Raw genomic sequence first — 21916 nt, 5'->3', positions numbered from 1 at the left:
GGGCGGAGCGGCTCGCTCCACGTTCTCGAGCGCGACTACAGAGGGGCAAAGGTCGCAAGGCGATGTGTGGCACGAGCCTAGTGGGTTGTGTCACAGGTGAGTGGACCGGAGTCTGCGCTCTCTACCTGAATCGGAAACGTGAGCCGAGCCGCGTGAAGTCGCTGCGGCCCTCCTTGCCCGCGGTCGGCTGACGGAGCCGGAAGAAGGCGTGGCTCTCCACTGCGCACTTCCACACGTGTTTGCAGCTCTTGGAGCTGGCCAACTGGAACACAAACGTATGCTCCTGCTCTCGGCCCTAGACACACACACACAAATTTACATTTAGTAATTTAGCTGAACGCTTTTATCCAAAGCGACTTACAAGTTCTGTACAACAAGCCCAGCAGGAAGGGTACAACTCTGGCAGCTAAAGGTCATTAAGATTTTTCAACACTCAGTGTTGAACCTGAGTGCTACAGTCTTGAGTGCATAGTAGTGTAGACGTATTAGCATAGTAGGCTGTAATATAGGCAAGGTGGATTACTTAGTAAAAGATGGTACAAAGGTTAGTGGACTGTACACAAACACAAACGCACACTGCCGCCAGCTGTGCGGTGGTGCTTGTTTGCGTGTGGGCCGGTGTTCGTCAGCGTGGGTTCTGTACCTGGTCGTCGTCTTCCACTACCACCAGGGTTAGACGGCTCTTTTTAAAGTCCAGACGAGTGATTTTGGGCCTGGATGTCGGCATACCGGATAGACATCAACGGAAGAAAAAAAGACCACAGCCGTTAGTGTCTCGAGGTATGGCTTTTGTATATGAAACAGACGGGACGGTTAGCGTGGTGGGTTCAGCGTGTTTATTTACCAAAAGAAGAGGCCGATCTTGCTGGAGCCCTCGAACACCAGGATGCCGGTCGGGGTGAGACCCAGTGCGTAGTCCCCTCCGTCTCTACCCTGAGGACACAGCATCGCACGGGGACACAGGCAGGACAAACCGTTATCCCTCACATCTCTGAAGTGTCCATGTGACACACACACACACAACCCGTGGACACACACACACACAAATCACACACACAAATCACAGTGAAAGAGGTAGACACATTCATCACACCGTGGCGCCACATGCACCTCGACAACGATGCCAGCTGGCGAAGTTCACGTATAGCGCAGGTGTAAACCGTACCTTGACAAAGTGCATATCTACTCCGTACAGCTCCAGCCATTTGCATTTGTTGAGGAAGCTGATCTCGGCCTGCAACGGGCTCTTCCCCCTGTGGACGGAGAGAAATGAACCATCATGGAGTGTGTTCGCCGCATGGTGCAGAATGAACCATCATGGAGTGTGTTCGCCATATGGTGCAGAATGAACCATCATGTAGTGTGTTCGCCGCATGGCGCAGAATGAATCATCATGGAGTGTGTTCGCCATATGGTGCAGAATGAACCATCATGTAGTGTGTTCGCCGCATGGCGCAGAATGAATCATCATGGAGTGTGTTCGCCATATGGTGCAGAATGAATCATCATGGAGTGTGTTCGCCGCATGGCGCAGAATGAACCATCATGGAGTGTGTTTGCCGCATGGCGCAGAATGAACCATCATGGAGTGTGTTCGCCGTATGGCGCAGAATGAACCATCATGGAGTGTGTTTGCCGCATGGCGCAGAATGAACCATCATGGAGTGTGTTCGCCGTATGGCGCAGAATGAACCATCATGTAGTGTGTTCGCCGTATGGCGCAGAATGAACCATCATGGAGTGTGTTCGCCGCATGCCGCAGAATGAACCATCATGGAGTGTGTTCGCCGCATGCCGCAGAATGAACCATCATGGAGTGTGTTCGCCGCATGCCGCAGAATGAACCATCATGGAGTGTGTTCGCCGCATGCCGCAGAATGAACCATCATGGAGTGTGTTCGCCGCATGGTGCAAAGTGAACCATCATGGAGTGTGTTCGCCGCATGCCGCAGAATGAACCATCATGGAGTGTGTTCGCCGCATGCCGCAGAATGAACCATCATGGAGTGTGTTCGCCGCATGCCGCAGAATGAACCATCATGGAGTGTGTTCGCCGCATGCCGCAGAATGAACCATCATGGAGTGTGTTCGCCGCATGCCGCAGAATGAACCATCATGGAGTGTGTTCGCCGCATGGTGCAAAGTGAACCATCATGGAGTGTGTTTGCCGCATGGCGCAGAATGAACCATCATGGAGTGTGTTCGCCGCATGCCGCAGAATGAACCATCATGGAGTGTGTTCGCCGCATGGTGCAAAGTGAACCATCATGGAGTGTGTTCGCCGCATGGTGCAAAGTGAACCATCATGGAGTGTGTTCGCCGCATGGCGCAGAATGAACCATCATGGATCTCTACCCCCCCCCCCCCCCCCCTTTCAGATGGCGGATGAGGGATCTCATCAAATGGGGGGGTCCTCTGCCTGTCTATTTGGGGGGTCCTTCTCATTAAAAATGGTTAGAACCACTCTTCTACCATCACTTTAGCTCACTCCCAGCATGACACCTCACTCCAGGCAAGGACACTTCAACCAATACGGTGACGTCCTGTAAACAGAGGGTGTCGGTGGAATGTTTGTGTGCGTTGCTAGGCAGCGGCCGCAGCTACGGCTGAATTCCCCGACGGGTTTGTCGCTGCTGCTGTTTGCTCCTATCAAAACATCCATCTGGATGGTGCCAAAGAATATTGACTCAACGTTGTTTGGTCAGTCTTGGCAGAACTTTTTATTCCTCGCCAGTTTGTAATCAGTTTCAGAACGGGAGGCGTGTTACCGTTGTCAAGTTGACACCGTCGGTAGCCAAGACCCAAGAGAGACATTGAACGAAACGCACAAAAACAATAAGGGCAGGCGCTTGGGAAACCCCACACCTGAACATTGATCGAGAGTGTGTGTGTGTGTGTGTGTGTGTGTGGGTGGGAGGAGAGCTCAGCGAGTGTGTCTCCTGGTGTGTGGTGGAGGCTCAGCGAGGCGCAGCATATGTGTATGTAATATAATATGAGATCGGATCAATCAGAGTCTGACTCTGGGTTAAATACTGCCTGGATTCAATCAAGACCCTCCAGGGATTAATCCCATAATCCCTCACACAGAGAGAGAGAGAGAGAGAGAGAGAGAGAGAGAGAGAGAGAGAGAGAGAGAGAGAAAAAAACGAGGAGAAGTTACAAGGCTCTTTTCATTGGAAAACACTGGTAGTGGATGGCAGCAACAATGGAATGTTTTCCTTAACCTGTCCACACGTCCCTATTGTTTTTATTTTTTTTTATCCACTTTTTCTCCCATCCCAATTTCGTATCGTCCAATTCAACCCTCCCCTGTCTCGAACGCTGTTTCTTGCCTCCCACAAGCCGGCTGCAATGTGGACGAAGCCATACATAGCACGAGTCCCCTCCGATACTCGAGGTAGCAGCCGTCGCATCTTTTCACCTGCGCAGCGCGATCTTTCAGCGTCAGGGGTCTGCGCTTTGGAGGGGCGCCGCCCCCATCGCTTCTTGATTCTACTGCGCAGGCGCACCAACCGACCTGTAGGAGTCGCTGTCCACAATGTCCGATCCCCACCACTCAGTTTTCCCTCCCCCTAATACTGCCAATTGTATTAGTACGGACGACCAGCCAAACTGAAAACAATGTGGAGAGCTGGGCTCGAACCCAGCGTCTCCAGCATTGGTGGTGAGTGCCTTGCCCACTGCACCACCTAGCCGCCCACCCTATTGTTTTCTATCAGAAATATCCAATAGCACCTTTTTGTCCACTAGTTACGATTGTAGCGCTGATGAGCATAGGAAGAATAACTAGATGGGCATTAAAACATTGGTATCACATTGGTTTCATACAAATTGGTACAAGCGTGCTACAAGCACAGTGATGTACTGTAAATCACCATTCTGGGGATTAGGAGAGAGCGCAGATGGTGCGGCTGGGTAGTGTAGAGGTCTAAGCACTGGGGCATCTGGGTAGTGTAGAGGTCTAAGCACTGGGGCATCTGGGTAGTGTAGAGGTCTAAGCACTGGGGCATCTGGGTAGTGTAGAGGTCTAAGCACTAGGAGCAGCTGGGTAGTGTAGAGGTCTAAGCACTGGGGCATCTGGGTAGTGTAGAGGTCTAAGCACTAGGTGCGGCTGGGTAGTGTAGAGGTCTAAGCACTGGGGCATCTGGGTAGTGTAGAGGTCTAAGCACTGGGGCATCTGGGTAGTGTAGAGGTCTAAGCACTAGGAGCAGCTGGGTAGTGTAGAGGTCTAAGCACTGGGGCATCTGGGTAGTGTAGAGGTCTAAGCACTAGGAGCAGCTGGGTAGTGTAGAGGTCTAAGCACTAGGAGCAGCTGGGTAGTGTAGAGGTCTAAGCACTGGGGCATCTGGGTAGTGTAGAGGTCTAAGCACTAGGAGCAGCTGGGTAGTGTAGAGGTCTAAGCACTAGGAGCAGCTGGGTAGTGTAGAGGTCTAAGCACTAGGAGCAGCTGGGTAGTATAGAGGTCTAAGCACTGGGGCATCTGGGTAGTGTAGAGGTCTAAGCACTAGGAGCAGCTGGGTAGTGTAGAGGTCTAAGCACTAGGAGCAGCTGGGTAGTGTAGAGGTCTAAGCACTGGGGCATCTGGGTAGTGTAGAGGTCTAAGCACTAGGAGCAGCTGGGTAGTGTAGAGGTCTAAGCACTAGGAGCAGCTGGGTAGTATAGAGGTCTAAGCACTGGGGCATCTGGGTAGTGTAGAGGTCTAAGCACTAGGAGCAGCTGGGTAGTATAGAGGTCTAAGCACTGGGGCATCTGGGTAGTGTAGAGGTCTAAGCACTAGGAGCAGCTGGGTAGTATAGAGGTCTAAGCACTAGGAGCAGCTGGGTAGTATAGAGGTCTAAGCACTAGGAGCAGCTGGGTAGCATAGAGGTCTAAGCACTAGGAGCAGCTGGGTAGTGTAGAGGTCTAAGCACTAGGAGCAGCTGGGTAGTATAGAGGTCTAAGCACTAGGAGCAGCTGGGTAGTGTAGATGTCTAAGCACTAGGAGCAGCTGGGTAGTGTAGATGTCTAAGCACTAGGAGCAGCTGGGTAGTGTAGATGTCTAAGCACTAGGTGCGGCTGGGTAGTGTAGAGGTCTAAGCACTAGGTGTGGCTGGGTAGTGTAGAGGACTAAGCACTAGGCGCGGTTGGGTAGTGTAGAGGACTAAGCACTGGGGCATCTGGGTAGTGTAGAGGTCTAAGCACTAGGTGCGGCTGGGTAGTGTAGAGGACTAAGCACTGGGGCATCTGGGTAGTGTAGAGGACTAAACACTGCGGCATCTGGGTAGTGTAGAGGTCTAAGCACTAGGTGCGGCTGGGTAGTGTAGAGCAGGGGTTCTCAACCTTTCTGCTGCCAAGGCACCCCTGTGTTCAATAAAATATTCCAGGGCACCCCTACATACGATAAAGACTTTTCCGGTCCTGTCTTTTTTGCTACAATGATGACAAAAGTGCTTGCTTTCAAAATAATGTTTATTTAAGAAACCGGGAAACACATTTGTGTGTATATGCAGGCTATATAATGCATTATTAACAGGTGTTTCAGGTCTAAATGGCTTAGTACTGTTGACATTACACTGCTTGTAGTAGTAAATCAAATAGCATATTTCTTTAAATAAAATTACAGAAAATTATCACTAAAGTGCTATCTGTTGCAGCTGCACACTTTTCCATAAAAATAGCATATTTGGATAAGTGTGACCATTTCTCAAACTGAAAATCATGTATTTTTTTTAAATACAGAAAAGGATCACTAAAGTACTATCTGTTGCAGCTGCACTGTTCTCCATAAAAATAGCATATTTTGATAAGTTTGACCATTTCTCAAAAACAGAAAATCATGTATTTTTTTTTAAATACAGAAAAGGATCACCAAGTTACCATTTCTCAAAAAATATAAATAAATACAGGAAATAAGCACTCGTTCACTCAGTGGACATTTCTAGCTCAATGCGAGGTCTGCTGCTGCTGGCTAATAATACGGTCAATACGTGGGGAGATCTTTGACAAGGCAACACGCATGTCATCCTCATTCATTCATTCATTCATTCATTCATCCTCAAGGCTCAACTTGGCCCTATATTTTGTTTTCAGAGCGGTCATGGTTGAAAAGCCAGCTTCACACAGATATGTGGTGCTGAATGTTATCAACACCTTAACTGCTGCATCATGAGATACTTGGTACTCAGCATCACACTCTGAAACTAGCTCTCCAGGTGGTATCAGATGAGATTTCAATGAGTTCTTCCAAGAGTTTGGATGGAGATGTGTCAGGAAGCTTTGTCTCAATGTTGTCTGTAAAGGTTTTTTTTTTATCCAGAGTAACTTGGTGATCCTTTTCTGTGTTTTATTAAATAATGATTTTCAGATTTTGAGAAATGGTCAAACTTATCCAAATATGGTATTTTCATGGAAAACAGTGCAGCTGCAACAGATAGCACTTTAATTTTCTGTAATCCAAAAAAATCACAGTAACAACAGGCCATCAGGCTGCTAAACGAACAATGAATGAACACTACACAACAACAACCACCAAACGCACATAGCACACACATCCACACGCACACACTAACTTTAAACAAACACACTGTAGCACCCACTCCACACACTTTATAGCACACACCCACTTTAAACAAACACACTGTAGCACCCACTCCCCACACTTTATATTTATGGATGAAGGATTGCACTACAACTCGTACACCTTACTGTAAATTGTACCTAAAATTGTACCTCATCCCATTTCTGCTTTGCACTAGATAGTACTGTACATTAGTACACTGCATAGTATTGTGTATTGTATATTATATGGTAACTCAGAACATTGTACATATGTCTATACCGAACACTGTGACCTCATTTTTCTTCTTCTAAATTCATGCTATATTATGTTATTATGTTATTTGATACTATCTTGTCTAGCACAGTCTCTGGAGCGTAACAGTAAGAAGCATTTTGTATGAAAGTATTCTGTACTTCTGTATGACAACTATTAAAGAACTTGAACTTGAACTTGAACTTGAACAGACACAGGACAAAAAACAGTGCAGTGGAGGATTAATAAGTGTAAAGTGCAGAGTTCCAGTAAAGACCAGTGCAGTGCAGTGTCATTGTGCCAGTGTCACTTGGGGCGGAGGGGGGGCGGGGGGGAAGAGGACCTGAGGCATTGATCAGCCTGGTGGCTGAGGGGAAGAAGCTCAGTCTGTGACGAGCTTTCACAGCCTTTGGGATCCTCAGCCTTCTCCCACAGGGGAGCTGGGTGAGGAGGCTGTGTCCGGGGTGGGAGGGGTCGGCCATGATCTTCCTTGCCCTCTTCAGCGCCCTGGAGTCGTGCAGGGACCTGAGGGAGGGCAGGGGACAGCCAATCACCCTCTCCGCAGAGCGAATCACCCGCTGCAGCTTGGCGAGATCTTTTGCCACTGCAGCGGGGAACCAGGAGATGATGGAGTGGGTGAGGATGTACTCAATGATGGCCGTGTAAAATTGGGCCATGGTCCTCGGCAGTTTGTATTTATTCAACTGCCGGAGGAAGAACCTCCTCCCCTGGGCCTTTTTGAGCAGGCCTGTGATGTTAAGCTCACATTTCAAGTCCCGGGAGATGGTCATGCCAAGGAATTGGCATGACTCCACGGAGGCCACCTGGGTGCCTCCCAGTATGATGGGAGGGGGCAGGGCTGCTTTCCTCCTGAAGTCCACTACCATCTCCAGTGTCTTTTGAGCATTGAGCTCCAGGTTGTTGCAGCTGCACCAGCTCTGCAGCCTCTCGATCTCCCTCCTGTAGGCCGACTCGTCCCCCCTGGAGATGAGACCCACCAGGGTGGTGTCGTCAGCTAATTTCAGGAGTTTGACCGAGGGGTGGAGAGAGGCACAGCTGTTGGTGTACACTGGCTCCCGATCAAGGAACGCATTAACTTCAAAACACTACTCCTCACCTTCAAAGCCCTCCATAGCCCTCCTTCTCCCCTACTGCCCCACCCGTTCCCTCCGGTCTTCTTCCACTCTTTCCCTCACTGTCCCGTCATCCAAACTCAAAAGTTTCGGTGACCGGGCATTCTCACGAGCTGCACCCCGACTCTGGAACTCCCTCCCTCAGACCATCAGAGACTCTCCCTCACTCTCCACCTTCAAATCCAGACTCAAAACCTACCTGTTCTCCCAAGCATTCAACCTTCCTTACCCATAACCACCCTCCTCCAACTCGCCACCATTTCCCCCTGCCCCACGTTCTCTCCTCTCCTGCCCCCCCCCCCAACCCCCTTGGTTTTCCCTTACTCTCCTCCCGACTGTCTCCCCTACTCACTCCCGTATTTGTTATCCGTTACTCATGGTTTTATGTTTCCTGTGTATTCTTATTGTCCTCCGTTTCCCTATGGTTCTGTTTTTGTTTTCTTTGTTTCTTTTTTTTGCCTATTGTCAGCAACTTTGGGTCTTTGAAAAGCGCTATACAAAATAGATGAATTATTATTTATTATTATTACAGGGAGAACAGTAGTGGGGACAGAACGCAGCCCTGCGGGGAACCGGTGCTGGTGGACCTAGAGCTGGAAATGCTCTTCCCCAGCTTCACACAGGAAGTCGTTAATCCACCTGCGAGTGGAGGCCGGCACCTGCAGCAGGGATAGCTGGTGCTCCAGGATGGGTGGAAGGATAGTGTTGAAGGCCGAGCTGAAGTCCACATACAAGATCCTGCCCGCGCAGTCCAGATGTTCCAGCATGTAGTGCAGAGCCATGTTCACAGCATCCTCTGTGGATCTATTGGCTCTGCACACGAACTGCAGCGGGTCCAGCACAGGATCTGTAATGAGCTTCAGGTGGGCCAGGACAAAGCACTCCAGGACCTTCATGACCACAGAGGTCAGGGTGACAGGTCTGTAGTCATTAAGGCCCGTGACCTTGACCTTCTTGGGGACAGGGATGATGGTTGAGGCCTTGAAGCATGCTGGGACGTGACACAGCTCCAGCGAGGCATTAAAAATGGTGGTAAACACCGGGGCGAGCTGGTCAATGCAGTGCTTCACGGCAGAGGGGGAGACAGAGTCCGGGCCGGCCGCCTTCCGGGGATTCTGACTAGAAAACAGCCGTTTCACCTCTCTCACACTGACAGAGAAGAGGAGGGGGGGTGTGGGGGGCACTGGGGTGGGGGGATGGAGGTTGTGGCCGAGTGGGTGAAGGAAGAGGGCGGGGGGGAACCTCTTTCTCAAACCTACAATATCAGTAATATCAATAATCAGGCGCCTGTGGTGACTTCGGCTTCGACTTCTCCGACCTCAGCCGCCTGAGTTGGGCTGAAAACCAGCGCTTGTTGTTGTTAAAGATCTTCCTAGAGCGGAGGGACACACACACCTCCTCACCGAGGCTGATGAATGCTGTCACAGTGTCTGTATATTCATCCAGGGTAGTGTAGAGGTCTAAGCACTAGGAGCAACTGGGTAGTGTAGAGGTCTAAGCACTAGGAGCAAGCTGGGTAGTGTAGATGTTGTCTTGTAAAATATTATCTATGTCCATCTGTGTTAAATACATATTCTCTGTACAGCCATGACTAGTTAACAATAGTTCAACTAGTATAAAGCTCAAAACACTAGGCGACAGTCTGATAACTTATCTTATAACAACGGCCAAGGTTTAGGAGATATGACATTTGGCCTGGACTCCAGTTCTTGTGTGAAGACATAACAAAGTCCCTAAACCCACCTTTTGTTTTCATTTTCTCACTAGGGCATTTTTGTTTACCTTCCTTGTTATATCTGGTCGTCTTATGTACATCATGTCAAACTATGTATTTATTGTAAGTCTGATCAGAGCTCTGTCTCACTTTCTGGTCAGACGTTTGTGTGTCTGATTGTAAACTGAGCTCTGTGGCCACAGAAATAAACTATGTTCTATATATTTTTTTTAATAATTCTTTTGCATTTTTACAGCTTTATTAGTCACGCAGGACCGACAGAGGAGAGGGCGAACGGGAGGAGAGGTGGGGAGGACATGCGACAAATAACGACGGGAGCTGGGATCGAACCCGGGTCGGCCGCGTAGGTGCGCGAGGCACTATGGTATGCGCCACGAGGGCGCCCCTATGTTCTATATTTTTAAATATACAAATTGACAAATTGAATTTCTACAGTTTCACTATTTGGCTCATTTAGAATATTCCACAACAATGTCTAAGCACTCAGCTACCACCGCAGAGACCAAGGTTTTGGCAGCATGTGGTAGTCTACACCCTCCCCAGACAGCACCATGACCAGGAAGGGAATTGGCATAACGACAGAATAGGGGATATGGGAGCAAAGTACAAAGGCAAAAAAAGGAGAGTGCGGATGACAACCTCCCACACTTTATTGACTGGTCTATTCCTAGAGGACGGGCAAACTGGATTCTACCTCACTGCCAGTCATTCAAATAAAGTGCTTGTTATAAGTTTGCTAGGCTGTCAAAATTAGGCTTCCAGAGTGTACAGCTTGTGAGTGACAGGTTAAGCTGGAGAGCAGAGCACTCTCTTAAAAATGGGCTTTGCAAAAGTAAGGAATTCATTCAGCTTCTAGATTAGCCACAGGAATACTCATATTCCCTGTTAAGGGACGGGCAGTGGTGGAAGAAGTACACAGTTCCTTTACTCGAGTAGAAGTAGAAATACCCAGATAAATGAGTACTCTGGTAAAAGTAAAAGTTCAAATTCTGTAAAAGTAGAGAAGTATTTGCTATTGAATGTACTTAAATATCTAAAGTATGCATTCTACATGACGTTTGTGTATTCCAGTGCTTTGGAGCATTCAATCCTCGATCCATTGACCTCTAAAAGGTGGTATGTGGTCCAGTTATGCTGCTCCGATTACGTCCTCTTGACGTTGACAGGCTTCAAATGTGAAAGTATATAATCTTTATATACTTTCCTTCACAGGCTTTGACGTGTGTCAGAGCCTGTGAAGGAAAGTTGAAAGTTGACTCCGGTGCTAAGCTGCGTGACAGGAACTAAAGGGACCGGTCATGGCAATGCAAAACAGATGACCTTTGACCTCACCTGAGCTCCACCCACTTGTTGAAAATGTCCGCCTCCATGGACTCACTCTGTTTGGGAGTGAAACGAAACTCTGACACCAGCTCAGGAGAATGTTCCAGAGGGTCACAGTCCCCCATCTCACCTGTAGACACACACACACACACACACACACACAGAGAAATATGCCATACGTATGAATGCTTTTATCTATTATTAGATGTTAATTTTGATAAATGAAACTGCTTCATAGTGTATATTTATTATCTTTTAAATGGCGTCAACTTACTCTGCAAACAATAAGCCCCGAGTTCTATGGTGACATCGTACGGACATTTCAGCCTGTGGCAAGAAAAATACTTGTGATAAATGGTTATGCACGCACGCACACACACACACACACACACACACACACACACACACACACACACACACACAAGATAGTAAAGGTTTATGCATGCACTGTTATAGTACGTGTGTGTGTGTGTGTGTGTGTGTGTGTGTGCATGTGAATGTGTGCGTGTATGGGCATGTGTATGTCAAGGAGGGGAAGGCCGGTCTTAAAATAAGTCTTAAGAGAAGCTGCTCCTGATCTGAGGCTTTATAATAGAGTCAGGCTCAGGGGATCCATGGCCCAGATAGAGACACACAACCTCCACCAAAGTCTAGGGGTGTGTGTGTGTGTGTGCGGGTGTGTGTGTGTGTGTGTGTGTGTAGTGTGTGTGTGTAGTGTTGAGTGGGCAGTGTGTAGTGTTCAGTGTGCAGTGTTGAGTGTGCAGTGTTGAGTGTGCAGTGTTGAGTGTGCAGTGTTGAGTGTGCAGTGTGTAGTGTTGAGTGTGCACTTGCATTACTATACCTGTAAAGTCCAGTTTGAAGTAGGTTAGAGCTAAGAGGTACGCATCATTTAATTATTTATTTTCTTGGGTGGTGGGAGAGGGGGGGTGATCGACCTTTCGGACAGTTCTCACTTTGAAAATAGGTAATTTTGAGGTTAGGGGTTAGGTTTACTAGGCATATATGGGTGGGGGTTATAGTATGCACAAAACTGTACTGTGTGTGTGTGTGTGTGTGTGTGTTTGTGTATGTGTGTGTGTGTGCTTGTGTGTATGTGTGTGTGCATGTTCACGTGTGCCAATATGAACAATGTCATGAGCTGCTTACTTGCCGGTCAGAATGTCTTGTCGGAGCTGCAGTACAAACAGATACCTGTAGGGGGATATAACATGTAAAACAGCTGCAGTACAAACAGATACCTGTAGGGGGATATAAAATGTAAAACAACTGCAGTACAAACAGATACCTGTAGGGGGATATAACATGTAAAACAGCTGCAGTACAAACAGATACCTGTAGGGGGGTATAACATGTAAAACAACCACGAGGAACCAAAACATGAAGAGAATTCCAGAGGAGAATAAATTAACTGAAACAATAGAGGCTCTTCCTTATCTATCTCTCTCTCACACACTCATACATACACATGCGCAGTTGCATACACGTGCGCATACACATGTGCGCGCACACACACACACACACACACACACACACACACACGTCTTAACAAGTCTGTCCGCTTGGCCTTGATTAGAATCTGCCCATAGGAGCAAAGTAATTAGCCATGTCTCCCCTTTAGACCTCAATACAGGGCTCAGGAGAGCGCTGTGTGTGTGGCGTGTCTGTAGTGTGTGTGTATGTGTCTGTCTGTTACCTGGTAAATTCTTCATGAAGGTTGTTTGGTTCTGAGGAGTAGAACTTGATTTTGAAGAAGAGTCTGTATGGAGGACCATCTGAGAGAGAGAGAGAGAGAGAGAGAGAGAGAGAGAGAGAGAGAGAGAGAGAGAGAGAGAGAGAGAACAGAGTGAGAAGGACGGTAGAGTACAGAAAATTAGGGAGAAATAGAAAGAAACAGAGAGAGAGAACAAGAGAGAGACAGACACACACACAAAGGGTTGGACGGACATTAATGGAGTGAATTGCTCTGGTAAAGGGCATCAATAAATAACTCATCTAAACGTATCTGATGAAATGGAGTCGAGCCACTGAGCTGCTTAGTGAACTCTCTCATCGCATCATGCTATCTATCTACTTCACTCCGTTTATCACTCTGACTGATAAACCCTCCCTATTCATGTGTCACTGACTCCTCCTCACTGTTGATGCGTGTCACTGTCTCATCCTATTCATGTCACTGACTCCTCCTTACTATTCATGTGTCACTGACTCCTCCTCACTGTTGATGTGTCACAGACTCCTCCTTACTATTCACGTGTCACTGACCCCTCCTCACTGTTGATACGTGTCACAGACTACTCCTTACTATTCATGTTTCACTGACTCCTCCTCACTGTTGATATGTCAGACTCCTCCTTATTATTCATGTGTCACTGACTCCTCCTCACTGTTGATGTGTCACACTCCTCCTTACTATTCATGTAACTGACTCCTCCTCACTGTTGATATGTCAGACTCCTCCTTACTATTCATGTGTCACTGACATGTCACTGACGGCACAGGACAAGAAGGCCCTACAGAGAGTGGTGCGCTCAGCCGAGCGTACCACGGGTATTGCGCTACCTACCCTGCAGGTTCTATACAACAAGAGGTGCAAATCCAGAGCCTGCAGAATAATGAAAGACCCCCACCACCCCAATAACAGCCTGTTCCAGCTGCTGAGGTCAGGCAGACGCCTGCGAACCCCAGCTACTAGGACAGAGAGACTTCGGCTCAGCTTCTTCCCCCAGGCCATCAGAGCCTTGAACAATGAACATTGAGAGCCACAGAAACTGAACTATCCACACACAAGCACACACAAGCACACACACGCTGAGCACGCTCACACACTAGCAGCCACTTTAACACTCATGCCGCACACACGCACACTTATGGCCAAGAGGAAAGGCCACTTTAAATTAGTATAACAACAGGAACAGTGTATTGCACTACTAAAGCTACCTAGCATGTCCTATATGCTCTGTAAATACTATGTACAGATACCGAGATGTCACACCATGTTACCTGTTTATTGCACTGTTGTTTTTTATTGGATTCTATTATATGTTGTACCACTGTATTTTTATTGGATTCTATTATATGTTGTACCACTGTATTGCACATCGTCGCGGGCAAGACCACCCGCATTTCATTGTATACCTGTATGCCGTGACAATTAAAACTCTTGACTTGACTTGACTTGACTCCTCCTCAGATTCAGATTACTTTATTCGCCATTTCATACAGGTACAAAATGGAACGTGTTTTGACATTACAGTGCATACTTTTTTCACAATTAAGAACAATACAACAGTAAATAAATAATTTTAAGTAAAGTGCAAGACAGGACAGAACAGTGAGACAACAATAAGACTGTGAAAGTGCGGTGGTTGGGGACATGGATACAGTGCAACACAAAGTTCAAGTCCAGAAGTCCAGCCCTAGCAGCTCGCCATAGAGGGGGGGGGGAGCAGGGGGACACCTGACTCGTTTACCAGGCGAGCTGCTGAGGGGAAGAAACTCAGTCTATGGCGGGACTTTAGTGTCTTGGGCAGCCGTAGCCGCCTGCCGTGGGGGAGCATGTTGAAGAGGTTGTGACCCGGGTGGGCGGGGTCTGCCATGATCTTCCTCGCCCTCCTCAAGGCCCTGGTGGAATGTAGGGACTCGAGGGAGGGAAGGGGGCAGCCGATCACCCTCTCCGCCGAGCGAATCACCCGCTGCAGCTTGGCCTTGTCTCTGACCGTGGCTGCAGGGAACCAGGTGATGATGGAGAGGGTGAGGATGGACTGGATGATGGCGGTGTAAAACTGGACCATCATGGTCCTCGGCAGCCTGAACTTCCTCAGCTGACGTAGGAAGTACATCCTCTTCCGGGCCTTTTTATTGAGAGCGATGGTGTTCAGCTCCCATTTTAGGTCCCGGGAGAGTGTCATGCCGAGGAAGCGGCAGGTCTCCACACTCCTCCTTACTATTCATGTGTCACTGACTCCTCCTTACTATTCATGTGTCACTGACTCCTCCCCACTATTAATAAGTGTCATTGACTCCTCCCCACTATTAATAAGTGTCACCGACTCCTCCCCACTATTCATAAGTGTCATTGACTCCTCCCCACTATTAATAAGTGTCACGACTCCTCCCCACAATTAATAAGTGTAATTGACTCCTCCCCACTATTAAGAAGTGTCACAGACTCCTCCCCACTATTAATAAGTGTCATTGACTCCTCCCCACTATTAATAAGTGTGATTGACTCCTACTCAGTATTAATAAGTGTCATTGACTCCTCCTCAGTATTAACTCATTCTCCGCCAATGACGAAAAAAGTCGGGTTAACCCGCCATGCGTTGAACGCCAATCACGAGAAATCTCTGGTTTTAATCGCCATTTCTTTTATTAACTATATCCATACATTTTTCATCCATCCAGCCTAATGTTATCATTGGGAATGGGTCTGAGCTCACAAAGGGCAAATACCGCCGCCTACGCCTTCCAGCCGGTATTGCACTCCATTTGAAACGATGTAGTTTGTTTTCTGGGCCGAGGTGAGCCGTGCGGGCGGGGTTTAAATACTCCGGCGAGGCAAGCACTTACAACGATATATCTACGAGGCTGCCCCCGCTCGTTCATATGCAATGCCGGAGAACATGGTACGGACCTCCGCGACCAGTATTTGGAATAGAGATCAGATAATTGGATTCTTTGCATTACATCAGAGACAAGGCAAGGACACTATATCCAATCTTGCGTTGATCTGATATTTTTTTCTCCCGCGATCGAAGCTGTCTGTGTGGACTATGTGTGTGCTGTTTACCGTTGGTGGCGGTGGGGGGGGGCATGCCGGTCCAAGCCCCATTTCATTCTTGCATGAGGAAGGATAATAACGATAATCTAGTGTTGATTTCAGGAAGATTCGATAATCAGGCGAAAAATGACAACGTGATAACTAGGGATGGGTACCGTTCACATTTGAACCGGTACCTGTGAATAGATACCGGTACCCAACGGTACCTTTTTTTCTGTACTTTAGTCTCTAAAAATTTAATCTACTCAGTTGTGAAAAGAAATATCCAAACTTCAAACTTTCTACTGTTTTCGGCTTGCCATTGCCCCGACTGCTTTGTTGTTGAATCAAGTCAAATCCTAGGTAAGCGTATATTGTGCGTGTGAACGTTTACATGAAAAAAAATAAAAATAAAAATGTGTACAGTTTTTTAAATTATTATTATTATTATTATATATATTTTTTTTACAGTATCAACAACGGTATCTCACGTGAATCGATACTCGGTAGTACCGACGTGTTTCGGTAAGTACCTTTAAAAGTACCGAATTCGGTACCCATCCCTAGTGATAACTGGATTTTACTAAAGGGCTATTTTCGTCTTTTCCTGGGATTACTAAGAATCACCCAAACTATACTCGTATTCAAAACGGTATAAAACGGAAATGTACGGATGAAAAAACAATCTGTTTTTTGCATGTTGACCAGAAGCAACTCACTGACAATCAACTGTGTTATTAGATCCATAGCTATAATATAAAATATATTTTAAGCACTCGCAAGTTTGGTTTGGCAAGTCTCCCCATTGACTTACAGCGATGGCCTTCTACCCAGAAGGTAAAAAGCAACCCCTGGCGCTGAATGAGTTAATAAGTGACATTGACTCCTCCTCACTATTAATAAGTGTCATTGACTCCTCCCCACTATTAATAAGGCAAAGTAAAATATATTGTTGGTTTCCTGTTGGTTGTCAGTTTGGCCATGGGTAGGTAGGGAATTTATTTTATTTTATTTTATTTTTTTATTTTATTCTTTCCCACGGCGACTATGGATAGGGAATTTCTTTATTTAATTAAAATGTTCAAAACAACATGGATGCATGTACTCTGCCAGCATGTTTAATATCCATAATACTAAATGTTTGACTAAGATTTCTATGAAACTTTATTCTATACAATTTTTTTTTATTTTTTTATAATTTTCTTTTTTTTATATATTTTTTTTAAAAACTCATAAAATATATTGGGTCGCACCTAAATCGGCAGGGTCGGTCGGCAACCGGAAACCAACTATTAATTTTGTTAGGCCTAAGTGTCATTGACTCCTCCTCACTATTCATGAGTGTCACTGTAACACATAATATACATAAATAACACATGGACATATATTAAAAAGCTATTTATCATTTTTGGCCGGTAAAACTCTGGCTGGCTGGTAGTTTTTTTTTAATTAGCCAATGTTCCCTGCTCACTATTCATACGGCCCACTTAATTTCTTCCTTTTTTTGGATCCTTGATTTGGCTGAAAAAATTAAAAATACAAAAAACGGTGTCACTATCCAGCTCTTTCCTCTGTTCCATTTTCACTCAGCACTCTCTCTGTACTACACACACAGAGAGAGTTCCGAGTGAAAATGGAACAGAGGAAAGAGCTGGATAGTGACAGTTTCTTTTTTTTCTCGTTTTTCAGCCAAATCATGGATCCAAGAAAAAGGGAGAAATTAAGTGGGCCGTCTCCAAGTGTGTGTCTCTTTCTGTGTCTCCGCCTCTCTTTGTGTGGGTCTCTCTCTCCGTCCGTCTTCATCTCTCCCTCTCTATGTCTCTTTTATCTGTGTATCCGTCTCTCTCTCTCTGTGTTTGTCTCTCTATCTGTCTGTGTCTCTCTCACCATTCACCTGGCTGGCTAAGGTTGAGAGGGCAAACATGGGTATGGCTGCTAATGCACATGCTAATCACCATGTCAACAATTGACAATGAGCCGACTTACCCGTCTCTTCATACTCACATGCGAACACACACACACACACACACACACACACACACACACACACACACACACACACACACACACACACACACACACACACACACACACACACACACACACACACACACACACACACACACACACACACACACACACACACACACACACACACACACACACACACACACACACACACACACACACACACACACACGTGTGAGTGAGTGAAACTGACCTCTGATCTGTTTCTTTATGAATTTGGACACATCCAGCCAGTGCTGAAAGAAGAACAGGAGTAGGAGGGTGAAAAAAGAGACATTAGGTCCTTGTGGTCTGCTATAGTGTCGACCATGTGTCTACACTTGTATTACTAAAATTGTGGGGACCAATAAGGACATTTTTGGGTTAGGTTTAGAGTTAGTGTTAGGTTAAGGGGCTATAGGGAGGTGTAGTCTGTCTGACGTCACTGGTTGTTCCACCCGTATAGGGATTTGTCATTGGGAAAATGGATTATCGGCTATTGTAACAATTCTGCTGCATGGAAATTGAAAAGCTTTCCATTTTTGCACAAAATGAGTTCCCTTCTATCACTAACATTATTGTTTAAACATTTTTGGTTGAAATAAAATTGTGTTTTTTTTTATGATTAATTGCGAATATTTTCATGTTGAGCTATAGATTGTGGATGAATAAGCACAGAAAGGTACACCATGCCAATGTTAATGCTTTATTTGTTTTAAACAAGGCGATTTAGAAATGGGCAATGGGGAAATACATTGCGTTGGACAGAGGGTGGAACAGGGAAAACGGCAATGACGTAACCACTACACCTCCCTATAGGAACTGAATGTAGCCAAAGCAATATAGCGAATGGTCCTGACAAGTATAGTGATTACAAAGCTGTTTATATGTGTATACATGTGTGTGTATGTGTGTGTATGTGTATGTACAATATGTATGTGTGTATGTATATGTGTATGTATGTGTGTGTGTATGTATATGTGTATGTATGTGTGTGTGTATGTATATGTATGTGTGTGTGTATGTATATGTATGTATGTATGTATGTATGTATGTATGTATGTATGTATGTATGTATGTATGTATGTATGTATGTATGTATGTATGTATGTAAGTATGTATGTATGTATGTATGTATGTATGTATGTATGTATGTATGTATGTATGTGTGTATGTATGTATGTGTGTATGTATGTATGTATGTATGTATGTATGTATGTGTGTATGTGTATGTGTGTGTGTGTATGTATGTATGTATGTATGTATGTATGTATGCATGTATGTATGTATGTATGTATGTATGTATGTATGTGTGTGTGTGTGTATGTATGTGTGTATGTGTATGTGTGCACATGCACAGGTGATGCACTCACTGCAACTTGCTCTGTGTCCATGAACTGCAGTCCAAAGTAGTCGGCCTCCACCAGGTCTAAGTGATACATGATCTGGTCAAACAGCTCCTGGCCTTTTGACTTGCTCTGTACAAAACAATAGAGAAGAATGAGGAGTCCCAGTGAGATATGCTGTGTGTGTGCGTGCGTGCGTGCGTGCGTGTGTGCGTGCAGACAGCCTAGTGGCTTCAAAGCGGAGATCATTTAGTCTTGTTTTTCTTCTTGCTGGTGAACTACAGCTCGACTGTCCACCTCAGGAATGATGACTTCCACACGCCCTCTCCAGGTAGAACCGAAGCACATAGAACTGCTCTGAAATAGACCGCATGGTGGCTATATCTGGAGCAGAATCACTTGTGGAACATGTGAAGATGTGTGTGTGTGTGTGTGTGTGGAGGGGATTACAACACACTAGGGCTGCATCTGGGTCAAAATGAGGGGGACATGCCCTGAGGGAAAGGCCCTTATTCAGGCCTTTTGTCCTTACCACACACACACACACACAAACAGGAGCCTATGCCCTTGAGTAGCACGTGGAGTGCGGCCCTTAACTTCTGTGAAGATGTGTGTGTGAAGATGTGTGTGTGTGTGTGTGTGCGAGTATGTTATCCCATATAAAACGCAGCCTGTGTCCTATATAAAAACCTGTGTTTGTGGGACGTGGAGAAGTGACAGACACAAAGATGACAGTCTTGTACTTTGCCTCCTGATAACCACTCAAAACATGCCGGTGAGGGCGCCCCAGTGGCGAACCACATAACGCGCTGAGTTGCGGCACGGCCGACCCGGGTTCGATTCCCAGACCCGTCGTTATTTGCCGAATGTCTTCCCCCCACTCTGTCTCCCGTTCCTCCTCTCTCTCTCTCTACTGGACTGCCCAGTAGTAAAAAAGTGATAAACGCTAAAAAATTAATCTTAAAAAAAAATTTAAAACACGCCGGTGTGTGTGTGAAACAGGGGCATTAACACATTGTGCGCCAAAAACGAGTATACTCGTTATTGCCCGCCATGCGTTGTGCGCCAGAAACTAGTTAACTCGTTTTTGGGATCAATATTTCATATTTTTTCGCGATGGCATTCATAATTCATCCAGCCTCCCTCCGGGATGTAGCTGGACCCTGTTCTGATATTGCAACGCCGCAATACCGCCGCCTGGTGGATTTCGGGTGAGTTACACTCCACGCCAAACCGGAAGTGGCGCTCTGTGCATCTGGGAGAATCCTCCGGTAGTAATATCTTGTAACGTGGATCAAGAGACACAATCGAGTGCATTGGGATCGCTTTCAAAACGCAATAATCAATATGATTTCGGCGTTTATTGTGTCATACAAACGGGAAATGGATCTAGCAGAACGACGTCAAATAATTGGAATATTTTTCCTCCAGTCTCATCGGCGAACGGTAAGAGGAATCTAACGTTATTTTCAGCCCGATTGTTTATTTATTTCACTGCAATCCATCTGATCAACGTATCAACCCATAGTAAAAATAGACGCTACTGACGATCAAGGAATTATAAACTACCCCCCCCCCTTCCTTCACGCATGATGAAGCATAATGTATACCGATCATATGCATTTGAATTTTTTTAATATAGCGTGTATAGGAAAGAAACGCCAATCGATAATCTATCATATGCGTTGGGGCCGCATGTATGCTTTTACCAACGCGTTCGTGTTTCTGGGTTCCCGTTTTGCGCTCTGATTGGCCGCTGACCTACGCTAGCACGCCCCCCTCGCTATGAGCGCAGCAGCGGATGCTAAATCAAACAGCTGTTTCCACGCGTACGCCCCCCTCGCTATGAGTGACGTGCAATGCTGAAATCGAAATCGAACAGCTGTTTCCGCGTTTGATTGATTGAAAACTTTATTAACAGATTGCAGAATGGGTACAGTACAGTACGCGTACAGTACAGCTCAATACATACAATTGTTAAGGGGATGCAGACCAGAGAAAGACTTTCGTCTTGTTTACATCAGGGTCCCCCATTTTCAATTCATCATAATAAGCGTGATTTTATATGTGCGCTAAAGTTCGCGTTTAAAGTGCTTAGAAATGCCGGTAAATGCCGGTTCATTCATGCTTTGAGGCACGCTTCCTGACAGGATTTTATAATATTGTATTTTATAATATTGTAGCTTGACAACGCTCTCAGCTGAGAGTCAAGAAACGACGCTCTCAGCAGTCATCTTATGCAGCATCACTTTTCACATCAAAACAAAAGTAGAACTGTAATGTGGAGTGGACTTAAACATATTTACAATTAGCATTTTATAAAGTAGAACTGTAATGTTTACTTTCTCAGTCAGTGCTAAGTGCAGCATCCCTTTTCACATCAAAACAAAAGTAGAACTGGAATGTGGACTCTCTCATATTATGTCACAGTGTGTGTAAATGTGCCCTGTGGATTATACGCCCCCAATGCTAATTGTAAATATGTTTAAGTCCACTCCACATTACAGTTCTACTTTTGTTTTGATGTGAAAAGTGATGCTGCATAAGATGACTGCTGAGAGCGTCGTTTCTTGACTCTCAGCTGAGAGCGTTGTCAAGCTACTATATTATAAAATACAATATTATAAAGCACTTCGATTTCGATGCGGAAACAGCTGTTCGATTTCGATTTCAGCGTCGCGCGTCACTCATAGCGAGGGGGGCAGCTGTTCGATTTAGCGTCCGCTGCTGCGCTCATAGCGAGGGGGGCTTGCTAGCGTAGGTCAGCGGCCAATCAGAGCGCAAAACGGGAACCCGGAAACACGAACACGTTGGTAAAAGCAT

The 21916-nt window shown here is 46.1% G+C and overlaps 1 protein-coding gene across 1 annotated transcript in view; it reads right to left on the bottom strand.

Annotated features, from left to right (window-relative positions):
- epb41l4b (erythrocyte membrane protein band 4.1 like 4B) overlaps positions 1-21916 on the bottom strand; it is a 63354-nt gene that overhangs the window by 36349 nt on the left and 5089 nt on the right. Inside the window, exons 2-11 of the mRNA XM_084336675.1 lie at positions 19121-19225; positions 17962-18004; positions 12675-12753; positions 12128-12172; positions 11256-11308; positions 10991-11111; positions 1166-1253; positions 845-933; positions 644-713; positions 126-295 (exon numbers count right to left, since the gene is read on the bottom strand). Of these exons, the coding sequence (XP_084192801.1) occupies positions 126-295; positions 644-713; positions 845-933; positions 1166-1253; positions 10991-11111; positions 11256-11308; positions 12128-12172; positions 12675-12753; positions 17962-18004; positions 19121-19225 (863 nt within the window). The remainder of the gene's footprint in view (positions 1-125; positions 296-643; positions 714-844; positions 934-1165; positions 1254-10990; positions 11112-11255; positions 11309-12127; positions 12173-12674; positions 12754-17961; positions 18005-19120; positions 19226-21916) is intronic.

The sequence above is a fragment of the Notolepis coatsorum genome (assembly GCF_963971535.1).
Source record: "Notolepis coatsorum genome assembly, chromosome: 19".
Taxonomy (NCBI): Eukaryota; Metazoa; Chordata; class Actinopteri; order Aulopiformes; family Paralepididae; genus Notolepis; species Notolepis coatsorum.
Note: the sequence above shows the minus strand (reverse complement) of the source record. Positions and strands in the feature narration are given on the sequence as shown.